The sequence below is a fragment of the Choristoneura fumiferana genome, chromosome 21 (assembly GCF_025370935.1).
Source record: "Choristoneura fumiferana chromosome 21, NRCan_CFum_1, whole genome shotgun sequence".
In the NCBI taxonomy this organism is placed as follows: Eukaryota; Metazoa; Arthropoda; class Insecta; order Lepidoptera; family Tortricidae; genus Choristoneura; species Choristoneura fumiferana.
The window spans coordinates 12,144,997-12,158,097 of record NC_133492.1 but is presented as its reverse complement, the minus strand read 5'-3'; the positions used below and the strand labels follow the sequence as shown (position 1 = coordinate 12,158,097).

General features: G+C 39.6%; 2 protein-coding genes across 2 annotated transcripts; one reads left to right on the top strand and one right to left on the bottom strand.

The window, feature by feature from the left end:
- Nucleotides 1-4,351: 4,351 nt before the first annotated feature.
- On the top strand, nt 4,352-6,776 carry LOC141439579 (uncharacterized). Its single transcript, XM_074103868.1, has 3 exons — nt 4,352-4,446; nt 4,681-5,384; nt 6,472-6,776. The coding sequence occupies exons 1-3, from the start codon at nt 4,440-4,442 to the stop codon at nt 6,550-6,552; spliced, it is 792 nt and encodes a 263-aa protein (XP_073959969.1). The 5' UTR covers nt 4,352-4,439; the 3' UTR covers nt 6,553-6,776.
- Nucleotides 6,777-8,988: 2,212 nt separating this feature from the next.
- LOC141439667 (uncharacterized) lies at nt 8,989-11,876 on the bottom strand. Its single transcript, XM_074104004.1, has 2 exons — nt 11,802-11,876; nt 8,989-11,415 (listed from the first exon to the last, which is right to left on the bottom strand). The coding sequence occupies exons 1-2, from the start codon at nt 11,806-11,808 to the stop codon at nt 9,110-9,112; spliced, it is 2,313 nt and encodes a 770-aa protein (XP_073960105.1). The 5' UTR covers nt 11,809-11,876; the 3' UTR covers nt 8,989-9,109.
- Nucleotides 11,877-13,101: the final 1,225 nt, after the last annotated feature.

Below are 13,101 nucleotides of genomic sequence, written 5' to 3'. Positions count from 1 at the left end.
TTTGTGCAGTAGGTTCCCGAACTAGACTCCCGGCGAGTCGGTTCGGTACGGACGCGGCGGCCGGCGCCCGCCAGCCCGGCGCCTTGTCATCGACCCCCGAAAATCTCAATGAAAATACGACCTAGTTTTCCCTACCTATATCTCTCCAGAGGGCCTAGCATGGTAGCGTTTGTTGCAAATGAAAATTTCTTATACTTGTAACGTTTTTTGGTTAGTAGGGGATATGGTTTATGTAGGAGATAAATAGCAGCGTGCTAGGTTTTTATGATGTCCCGCGCTAACGGGAACGCGAACAGCTGAGACTGTTTATTAACCCCCGACGCAAAAAGAGGGGTGTTATCGAGTAATAAGGCGAACGTGTGATAAAAGTAGCGCATTTATTATGTGTGAATAATTATGTTCAGTCAACTAATTTGATTCCTAGGCCACTGTGACGTTTTTACGTCATTCGACAAGCTTTGTTATGCTTAGGAATTACCTAATCTAACTAACAAAAAGTTGGAAAACCCCCGACTTTGTCATTTCAAAGTTCTATATCTCAAAAACGGCTAAACCGATTTTGATGGAAACATATTAAGAACCATCGCTAGAAAACCTGATTTCAAATAAAAAAACGCATTGAAATCGGTCCACCCGTTTAAGTGCTACGGTGCCACAGACAGACACACAGACACGCAGACACACACAGTCACACATAGCGGTCAAACTTATAACACCCCTCTTTTTGCGTCGGGGGTTAAAAATAGTTGACTATGCAGTCCGGTCTTGTTATTAAGAAATATATTTTAGTTAGAATGATTTTAGTAAAGGATAGAGGAGGATAGAGGAAGGTAAGGATAGGAGAAAATTAGTAAAGCTGAAGAGAATTTTTATTTTGCGTTTTAACTTAAATATGGCTAATATTTTAAATATTATTATATTGTAAATTTAGAAATTAAGTTAGCATATATCTTTTTTAAGTGCCCATCAACCTCTTTATACATTTAATAAAAACAAATATATATTTCACGATTTGTTTCATGCTTATTCCGACTATGTTTTAGTTACCTAGAAACATTTTTAATTTTACCTACCTTTAAAATGTATACCTATTTAATCATAGAACTAAATAATAATTTGACATTTTCCTCATTCTTAATTGCATATGCATATACATAACAACCACTTCTGCTATACCTGTTTTTTTTTTTACTTACCAACTAGATTATTATTCTAATATTTATTATATAACCAAAAATGTGTTTTTGATATATATTATCGTAAACAGAGACTGTGATTATAGCCCACTATCTCAATAAGGAGTAGGAACTGTTTGTTATCTATAGTTAATAATCAGTTTAGGCTAACGTGCTATTTCGCAGAATTATAAAGATTATGGGGTTCACAAACCTGGGCACCTATTTAAATTAAAATACAAAGTAGGGTCAAGTGTCGACCAATGAAACACATAAAATTCAAAATCTTTTGTTTTGACAGATAGAAGTCTGAATTTTTTACTGTACCTACTTAGGTAATTTTATTGGATGTCGCGTAATTATATAAAAAGAAAGAAAGAAAATAATTTATTTATAACAACAATGACACATAATTAGTAAAAATAACAATAAGAAATGTTGCCGCTATAAAAAGGTCCCGGCTCAGTATATCGCTGGTTGAAAACAGTAGGTACTCTCATAAAAAAAGAAAAAGTAAAACATGGGAAATTTTTCACTGTGTCCGCAGTGGTGTACAGAATGAAACACTACATAATAAAGAATGAAACGTGAATACTAATACAATCTGTTTTATAATTTTGGAACGTATTTATGTAATAGGCGAATAAAAAAATGCACCAAAAAAATCAAACAGTTTTAATTACTTTATCATTAAATAATAATGTATATCTGTTTAAAATAAATATACATCGTTGAGTTTCTTGCCGGATTCTTCTCAACAGAGGTTTTCCGAACCAGTGGTAGATTTTTTTTGACATTCATAAGTGCTTGTTATAGCCTAAATTGAATAAAGATTATTTTGACTTTGACTTTAACTTTAATCAGTTTTATTAGGTGTGTCCCATGCTTACATATGTCATTGTTGATTATCTAAAGTATTTTATATCAACCTTGAACTTTTGCCTACTAAATTGTGCCACTTTAACACGTGATCTAGTCCACGATAATAATCAACGAAATACGTTTAATATTAAAAAAGTATCAAATATATTGAATTTATAACCATAATTTAATGAAAAATTTACAAAAAATGCTTAATTTTTTACTTTTGTGTCAATAATACTGAAAAAGCTCCGTAGACACGTGTTCCTGCTCGTGACTCCAATGCAAACTGGGGTACATTGGGGGGTTTTCAAGGGTGTCCTTACGCAATATAGTGCACGATCTGGCAAGGTGGCACTATAGAAATATCGCAATGTTTCACTGTGTACTTAAGTTTCATTGTTGGACACGTGACCCTACGTAATCATGAATGAATATTGTTATTACATTTTTTTTATTTGCAGTTCTCGTAGTCTTTCTAAAATATATTAAGACTTATCTCGGAAGATAATAAAAAAATGCCGTGATTTTTTGGAGCAAACACGTTATCGACTATCAGTACCTCAAAAAGTCAAAGTCAAATTCAAAATATCTTTATACAATTAAGGCCAAAACAAACACTTATGGATGTCAAAAAAAAATCTACCTTGTTTTATGATTGTTTTTTTGGAGTCTTTTTGTATTTTTTATTTCAACTCCAAATTTGTTACTTTTACGGGTATCCCGTGAAACCACATCGAAAATACAAACTGAGACATGGATGCACAGAAAAACCAGAAAAAGAGACCAGCGCTAGGAATCGAACCCAGGTCTTTAGCAATCCGTGCTGCGTGCTATAACCCCTACACCACCGCTGGACAGGAATCTAGACACGAATTTTTTCCTATGCATACATATCTCAGTTTGCTTATTTCTACTACGCTACTTATGCAGCAGCACTAGCGACATCTATGTTCCGCTCTCATCGAGAGACGTCACACTCTTTCGGAACCAACCGCTCACCCAGACAAGAGATGTCGCTACTAAGCAATCAAATTATGATTGGGTTTTTGGAGTCTTTTTGTATTTTTTTATTTCAACTCCAAATTTGTTACTTTTACGGGTATCCCGTGAAACCATATCGAAAATACAAACTGAGGCATGGATGCACAGAAAAACCAGAAAAAGAGACCAGCGCTGGGAATCGAACCCAGGTCGTCAGCAATCCGTGCTGCGTGCTATAACCCCTACACCACTGCTGGACCGGAATCTATGATATCTGTGTTCTTGTTTAAAGTTTATAAAAATCATTTCCTTATTTGTTTTTATTTATTTATTAACTACATTAGTTTTAACTCCTATGAATATAATGTTACTGGTAGAACAAGTCAGTAATGCAATGCGGGTAATTTGTGTTCGGTTTCTGAACCCATCTTAGATTAAGTACGTATAATATGTGTGAAGATAAAATAATTTACCTGTGCAACTGTACGTAATTAGGCATTAAAACACACGTGATCCTTTTAAGTATGCCTAACCAAACTTTTAAACCACAGTCGTGTTTAAGGACCCTTATTATACCGGGTGTGGCCTATAATATGAGCAAATAATTAAAACATAGATCATACCTACTCCACAAACAAAACAACATTAGTTGAACGATTTTACAAAATAATTAGTTTTTTTAATTTTATTACACTTTTAAGTTTATTCGAAGAAGCAATGTAAAGTGAAATGGTTGATGTTTATAATAGCGTGACAGGCGACGTCAGTTGTGTTCTAGGATGGTATTGTTAACTGTGTAATTATCCTCTCTGTGTACCTGTTTCTGTATTTAAGTTTATAAAAACTAACAATTATACTTGTAGGTAGTTTAACAAAATGTATGTTTGAGTTATTTATTTTAGGTTCTCATTCGAGTACTGAACACCGAAGCTACCGTACAACGGCCAACCGATAGTGTCTTTTTCAACCACGACATTGGCGGAATCATCGAAAGTTTCGATGGAGCTATATTTTTTATAAAAATTGAATTGAATTGTACTTAAGTACCTGTTTCTGTATCACTTACTATTTGTGGTGTACAATAATCAATAAAGGGTATTTTTTACTGTAATTTATTGTATTTTTGTTTTAAGTCTGCACACCGTTAGCGTGCTCTAAATGGAAGGACAGCGCCATCTATCGGACCGCTCCTGCACTACAATTGTGAATATCTAAATACAACGTGGAATTATGAAACCCTCGTTGCGATTTTTATTGCCTAATCTTAAATTTTTGAGCCGTGTAGTAATAACAGATTAGCTACCTTATTACGCACTGATTTTATCTACTTATTCTTTTAATCCTCAAGTACCTACTTGTGCGGAAAGGTATAAAACAATATATGACCAATTACTTCAAGTTTGTTTCAAACTACACAACATGAAGGGTAAATATCTAAAGACTAATTTCTAATTACTAATTTAATATTACAGTGTCTTACAATATCATTTTCCTTTTATTCCAAGAAATCTTACTCCAAGTTTTTGATTATACGTCTTGATTTGATGACAATAAGAATAATATTATTATGATCGGTGGTAGATCACTTGACATTCATAAGTGTTTGTTATACCTAGCCTAAGCCTTATATTTTGACTTTGAATGTTTTTCATTTTTCTAGGTGTAGCAGTAGCTTTCTTATTAGCCGTAGTGGCCGTGGCCGCTAACGAGTGCCCGTCAGACTGGACACAAGAGAAGCTTCTGGAACATTCTGACTGCAACAAATTCTACAAGTGCACATACGGACAGCCTGTTGAACTGGACTGCTGGGGCGATCTGTACTTCAACATCAACACCTGGGAGTGCGACTGGCCAGCCAATGTAGATTGTGGAGACAGAAACATCCCTGGACAGGAGCCACAAACTGAAGCACCTGAGCCAGAAACCGAGGCACCAGAACCCGAAACCGAAGCGCCAGAACACGAAACTGAAGCGCCGGAACCCGAAACCGAGGCACCAGAACCAGAAATTGAAGCTCCTGAGCCAGAAACTGAAGCTCCTGAGCCAGAGACTGAAGCACCTGAACCCGAAACTGAAGCACCTGAACCGGAAACTGATGCACCTGAACCCGAAACTGAAGCACCTGAACCCGAAACTGAAGCACCTGAACCTGAAACTGAAGCTCCGGCACCAGAAACTGAAGCGCCAGCAACTGAGGCTCCTGAGTCCGATATTGAGTTCCAAGAGAACGGCTGCCCTGTCGACCACAGTATCCACTGGCTGCTTCCCGCAGAAGACGACTGCAACGGCTTCTACTACTGCGTCTGGGGCGAAAAGGTCCTAAGGGCTTGCCCGCCAACCCTGCACTTCAACAGAGTCCTACAGGTCAGTAAGATATATATGTATTTTAAGATGTTCAGACGACCGGATGGCCAAGTGATTAGAGAACCTGCCTACGAAGCTTGAGGTCCCGGGTTCGATTCCCGGCTGGGGTAGATATTTTTATGAATAATACGATACGATACGTTTGTTCTCGGGTCTTGGATGTTTCATGTGTATTTAAGTATGTATTGATGTATATAAGTAAGTTTATCCGTTGCCATAGTACAGGCTTTGCTTACTTTGGGACTAGGTTAATTGGTGTCAAGTGTCCCATGATATTTTATTTATTTATATTCGAAACAAAATTAGTTTTTATTTTTTATTACATTTAGTATAATTACTCGCCAAACTGTAATGTTTATTGGCGAGAAGCGTACACATTACGAGTATGTGAGTTACATAGCTTTATGAAAATATTTTTGTTTCAAAAGCGCTTTGTGTAGTTGTATGACATTTGAGAAGATGTGATAAAACTATAAGTTAATATGGCCGTTGAAGGAAAAATGCAAATCTAGATTTAGCCGCGGTTGGCTTATCGTACCTACTAATTATTCATTTTGATGGCTGCTAACGTAAACTTCACGCTAAACCGAGATTTGTTTTTTTATCGAGTGGCCATTAAACTGCTAACTTCTGTGAACTAAATCGATTTATTTTATTTTATTGCGACTTAGGTAATTAAGATGGGTTTTTGGAGACTTTTTGTATATTTTATTTCAACTCCAAATTTTGTTACTTTTACGGTCATCCCGTAAAATTCAGATCGAAAATACAAACTGAAACATAGACGCACAGAATAACCTGAAAAAGAGACCAGCGCTGGGAATCGAACACAGGTCCTGAGCATTCCGTTCTGCGAGCTATACCGCTACACCACCACTGGACAGGACATTTCTCCTATGCACCACATATCTCAGCTTGTTTGTTTCTTATTTAGTCACTTAAGCAGCGACACTAGCGACATCTATGCTTTAGCCCTCATCGAGAAACTTTCAGCACCCCATCGGAACTAACCGCGCACCCGGACAAGAGCACAGTTTAACTCTGAAAATGTAATAGTTATTCTAACAAATCATAAAATTATTTCCAGGTATGCGACTGGCCCGCGGACGCAGGCTGCGTCTCTTCCTTCAACAAGCACGCTGAGGCCAGATTTGCTCAAGGATTCTAAACCTGGACCGATTAGCAGGAAATTACACCAGAAGACTGCTTTGAGTTCTGAAATTAACAAAAAATTATACTAACATTTACTGGTTTTTACCACATCACCACTTACGGTTACGGTGTGATTATTGTCAAACGCAAATCTTTACAATAACAAAGAAAAGACATGTTCCCTTAAAACCAACTCATCTTTAACAATTGGTTGATAAATACATTATCGAAAGCCACTCACCAATAGTCTTTACTTTCCCCCTTCCGTATCTTCTGGCACTTATCATCTTCATCATCCATCTTGGAGCTGGACTGTACCTAACCCAAAATTTTATTCCACCGTCTCAGAATAAGAGCGCTTAGAACTTCAAACACACCATTAATAAGCGCGCGGTCAATTTAAAATAGAGATACAAATATTTAAAGAAAATGCGACTATTTCGCATAGCTTGACCGCACTAATTCGCAAAGAAACAAAAAAAATGGTAAATATCTCTTGACACGTGCTTGATAGATTAAAATGTCCCATAGATGACACCCTGTTTGTCACCTTTACTGCTTCAGCTTTATTGCTCTTTTGTGTGCGTCCACAGCGTACACGCTGAGCCCAATCCATTTATCACACTTATTTAGCATTTAGTTATGTTATAGTTATGAGTTCAATGTGGAAAATATCTTCTGTTTATTAATAATATAATATCGTATCTTTTACTCTAAGAAATTCGTATTCAACTGCAAGATACAAAAATATGATAGGAAACAAAAATGAATAAAAACTACATAAATATACCTAACTATAAAAAGAAAACACCATTTAAGAGGCCCTCCTGCGGCATAGACCCCAACACACTGGCGGCATTACCTCTCTGTACAGTCAGAGAAATTCGCTGGGAGAGGTAAGCGCCAGCTCTGGGGTCTCTTGAGGTCTCTATCAGCCGGGACGACGAGGCCCCATTGTCTCCACTGCGAGCGCCGCAAACTCATAGTCCTTTAAAAGAGAAGAGTATTTGCGGCACTTGAGAACTTGGGCCTGGTCAGCTGCAGCCCCGGCTTGTGAGCGGGTTGCCTGAATGTGGGACTGCGCGAAACCCACCCTACCCAGCTTCCATGGCACCAGAGTAGCCCCGTCGGGGCGCTTTCCATCGTCTCTGGCCATGCCCGCGGGTTCAAGGATTGCGGGCACAGAGACGGTGGCAAGCGAGCGGCGGACCAGGTCATTGATGGTGCCATGGCGGAATAAGTGTGTTAATATATGCTTATTCCATTCTATTCTCAGTTTATTGCTAATGAAATAACATGAAGTTTAAGATGGCAAATACAGGGACAGTGATTAGATCTATTCTATTCTTTTTTTTATTCGACTGGATGGTAAACGAGCAAGTGGGTCTCCTGATTGTAAGAGATCACCACCGCCCATAAACATCTGCAACACCAGGGGTATTGCAGATGCGTTGCCAACCTAGAGGCCTAATATGGGATACCTCAAGTAATTTCACCGGCTGTCTTACTCTCCACGCCGAAACACAACAGTGCAAGCACTGCTGCTTCACGGCAAGATTAGCGAGCAAGATGGTGGTAGCAATCCGGGCGGACCTTGCACAAGGTCCTACGACCTGCAAATTCATTGTTAAACTGTATTGTATATGATCATCATCATCATCATCAGCCCGAAGACGTCCACTGCTGGACAATCCTTAGAACGCCACAATGAACGACAACTTGCCACTTGCATCCACCGGTTTCCCGCCACTCTCACGATGTCGTCAGTCGTATGCTTCGCATTGTATATGATATATCCTCCTAATTCCTCGCGTACTTTATAAAGGACTAATTAACACTAAGAATAACGGCCGAATGTACTTTATAAATTTTAAAGTTTTCATTGAATAAAGAATTCTAAGAGTTTTGAAATAATATCCAAAATATCAAAGCAGGTCAACCACGTCTAGGTCTTAAGTACTTAGTTTGTTAAAAAATGTCAGGACTCAGGAGGATATTTTATGATCACGTTATGATTTATAAATAAAAGGGTGTTACGATTGACTGACTGACAAACAACTCATTGCCTAAAATAATGTAGAAATTTGGTAATCTTTGAGAATCATATTATTATTAAGAGGTGAACTAAGAAGATATAAATACAAATTTACCACAGGATAGTGAGCCAGTCTTTTCTGTTAGGTTTCCATGAAGGCATAAGCTAGTAAGTTACAAAAATTATCTTACGTAGCTTGTTTTTCGCAAATATAATGAATAACGACCAGACGTGATTCATCTTCAGTAATGTAATGATAAATTGTTTGGATAAGTGGAATTACCTGCCTGCGTCTGTATCTCCCGAATGATGTAAGTATAATAACCTGACCATCATCAAAATCAAGACAAGACAGGTGTCCTTTATCTTAAATTAAATATTTTTGGTACTTCAAACATATTAATAGAAAAACCAAAATTGTGTAAAATAATTAATTGTATTTTATTCAAAAAAGAATATTAAAATTTTCCAAAAAATAATTAATAACATTTCAAAAAGTTTTTGAGTAGTGTTCATGGCAGTGTTATGCCCGGACTGTTTACATCCTGCGCACTTGAGGCATATGTTTATTGAACGAGGTGAAAGTTCTGCGGTTGCCGCAGTTAACATTCTGTGGCCAATCACAGCTCTCTGTGCTAGGGTTGTAATAGAGGTCACCATAGCAATTGCGGCTTACGGGAACACCGGCATTGCAAATGTAGAACTTGTTACAGTCTTCATGTGCAACGAGAACTCCGTCAGAATCTTCAGCGGCACAGATTTCGGGAGCCAAGCTGGGATCTTTGTTGCCTCCATTGCCGCTGTCTTCATTGTCTCCGTCTCCTTCGCCACCGTCTTCACCACCGTTGTCTGGGTTCCTGCTATCGCAATTGACATTGTCCGGCCAGTCGCACTGGTTGTTAGCGGGGTTGAACAGGAGATCTCCCCCGCAGCTGAGCGTGACGGGTTTACCATTGTTGCACACATAAAACTGGTTACAGTTTTCGTGAGCGACTAAGACGCCATCGGAATCTTCAGCGGCACAAATTTCGGGAGCCTGGCTGGGGTCGTTGTTCCCACCGTTTCCACTTTCTCCGTTGCCTTCGTCTCCATTGCCACCATCTTCACTGCCGCCATCACCATTGCCACCATCTCCACCACCGCTACCACCGTCGGGGTTCCTGTCGCCACAGTCTACGTTCTCGGGCCAGTCGCATTGGTCAGTGGCGGGGTTGAAAAGGAGATTTCCCCAGCAGTTCATCGCTACTGGAACTCCACCATTACACTTGTAGAATTGATTGCAGTTTTCATGGGCAACCAAAACGCCGTCGGATCCTTCGGCAGCGCAGATTTCAGGAGCTTCGCTTGGGTTACCATTTCCAGCACCGGTTCCTCCATTATCGCCATCTCCGTTACCACCATCTCCATTGCCGCCATCTCCATTGCCACCATCTCCACCACCGCTACCACCGTCGGGGTTCCTGTCGCCACAGTCTACGTTCTCGGGCCAGTCGCATTGGTCAGTGGCGGGGTTGAAAAGGAGATTTCCCCAGCAGTTCATCGCTACTGGAACTCCACCATTACACTTGTAGAATTGATTGCAGTTTTCATGGGCAACCAAAACGCCGTCGGATCCTTCGGCAGCGCAGATTTCAGGAGCTTCGCTTGGGTTACCATTTCCAGCACCGGTTCCTCCATTATCGCCATCTCCGTTACCACCATCTCCATTGCCGCCATCTCCATTGCCACCATCTCCACCACCGCTACCACCGTCAGGGTTCCTGTCGCCACAGTCTACGTTCTCGGGCCAGTCGCATTGGTCAGTGGCGGGGTTGAAAAGGAGATTTCCCCAGCAGTTCATCGCTACTGGGACTCCACCATTACACTTGTAGAATTGATTGCAGTTTTCATGGGCAACCAAAACGCCGTCGGATCCTTCGGCAGCGCAGATTTCAGGAGCTTCGCTTGGGTTACCATTTCCAGCACCGGTTCCTCCATTATCGCCATCTCCGTTACCACCATCTCCATTGCCGCCATCTCCATTGCCACCATCTCCACCACCGCTACCACCGTCAGGGTTCCTGTCGCCACAGTCTACGTTCTCGGGCCAGTCGCATTGGTCAGTGGCAGGGTTGAAAAGGAGATTGCCCCAGCAGTTCATCGCTACTGGAACTCCACCATTACACTTGTAGAATTGATTGCAGTTTTCATGGGCAACCAAAACGCCGTCGGATCCTTCGGCAGCGCAGATTTCAGGAGCTTCGCTTGGGTTACCATTTCCACCACCGGTTCCTCCATTATCGCCATCTCCGTTACCACCATCTCCATTGCCGCCATCTCCATTGCCACCATCTCCACCACCGCTACCACCGTCAGGGTTCCTGTCGCCACAGTTCACGTTTTCAGGCCAATCGCACCGTCCGGTACTAGGATTGAACAAAAGGGTTGATGCGCATTTGTGGGCAACGGGCACACCGTTGTTGCATTCGTAGAATTGATTGCAGTTTTCATGGGCAACTAGGATACCGTCAGATCCTTCTTCTGCGCATATTTCAGGGGCCAAACTAGGGTCGTCATTGCCATTGCCATTTTCAGGCTGGCTCTCTTCTTCACTGCTTTCGGGAGCTACAGGAATCCTATTATCGCAGTCGACATTCTCGGGCCAGTCACACTCTTGTGTTTCTACGTTGAACACGAGATTCGCCGCGCATTTGCGCTCAAAGAGCTCTCCTTGCAGGCATTGGTAGTATCTGTTGCAGTTGGGATGCGGCTTTAGCACGTCGATGTATGGGTTTATGGGACACCCATTCTCGTTTATTTCCGCATGGACTAGTGCTACCGCACAGAATAGTGCGAGGACTGCGCCTGAAAGGAACAATGTAACTATTTCATTTCTTACTTATTTTGGAAGCACTTCTAATTTAATTGTATCAACGTGAATTCGTAATATTTTCAGATAAAACTTGCGCTTTTTTCTGTCAAAATTGAGAATTGATGTTTTTCTCAATTTCACTATTCATTTTCGAAAGTCACCAGAACATAATTCACTTTCTAAATTTTTTGCCAAAAATAACTTCATGAGTTATCTATCAGCACAATTAAAAGATATTATGACGAAATAAGATTGCACGAAGTAATCAAATTCTTAAGATATCTAATAGTAATTAACCCCCATGGGGCAAATTATCTTGAAGATAGCAAACCTCCTACTGCAATGTCATTTTTTTAATGGGATTTATAAATAATCTTACCTTTCATAATATGTTTTCTATGTGAATGCAATATACTGTCCTTCACTATGATAATGAAATGATACTAACTGAATCGAATGCACGTTGGCTATTTATACTTTTGTCACAACGCGATAATCTATCCTTGATAATTAAAATGCTGATTTTAACAGATATTGATCAAATTCAATTATGTACCTATTGATGCAAAAGTATTGATCGATTTTATCTACAGGGTTCGATTGATGTGCCGCACTTCTGTGTAGTCTTACTCACTTGGTGTTAGTCACGTATTGTTATACAGAGGTGAAAATCTATCGGAAAGTTCCTTGCTCTATCGATTTAATAAGTTTTCCTCATTCAACAACAAGGATAACAACAAATAAGGGATTAATAAGGATTAAATTGTGAAACCATGAACCAAAGTTTCGCAATTTTCTGAAAAAACTACATTAAACATCGACTTTATCTTTGATCTATGACGCACTAATTTTATCACGTGAGGACACAAAGGACTTTTAATTGCAGCTGCCTAACAAAGAGCAGGAACAATATAATTATCAATTTCATTTATGAGTAAAATTATTTTGTTAACATTTACAGGGTTGTGTGATGTCAAAAAAACAAACCATCTGCTAAAATGTTCTGAAAAAATAATTTTTGACCTACTTCAGAAAAAAAAAGTTTTTGGTAAACATTTCATTTTTAATACAAGCTTTTTTTTGGTGACTGTAGGTACTTTTTGCTGACTGTACTTGCATTGTCACGCAAACTACATTTGCATACCAAATTTCAAGTTGATGCCATTAACCATTGAAGACCAGGATGTCACCACTACCAGATTATTGTATTGTCACGCAATTTACACAAGTATGCCAAATTTCAAGTCAACCCGACTACTAAAATGTGGGCTAATATAACTTAAAATATTTGACTACAGACAGACAGACAGACAACGGGACAGGTGAAACTAAATAAAAGCTTGTAAAAACGGGTCAAGTCAAGAGCATCAAAGTCAGTCAAAATATCTTTATTCTATTTAGACTGTACAAGCACTTATGAATGTCAGAAAAATCTACCACCGGTTCGGAAAAACCGCTGTTGAGAAGAATCCGGCAAGAAACTAAACGAGGTATATATTTTTTAGCATGTCGGACCAGGCTCCAGGGCAGGTGTAAAAAGAGAAGATACTTACTCGTAGCTAGGGGAGCGTGGACATTCACCACTTAAAAAAAACCGGCCAAGAGCGTGTCGGACACGCCCGAAATAGGGTTCCGTAGCCATTACGAAAAAAATAAGTAATATTTCGTATTTTGTACGG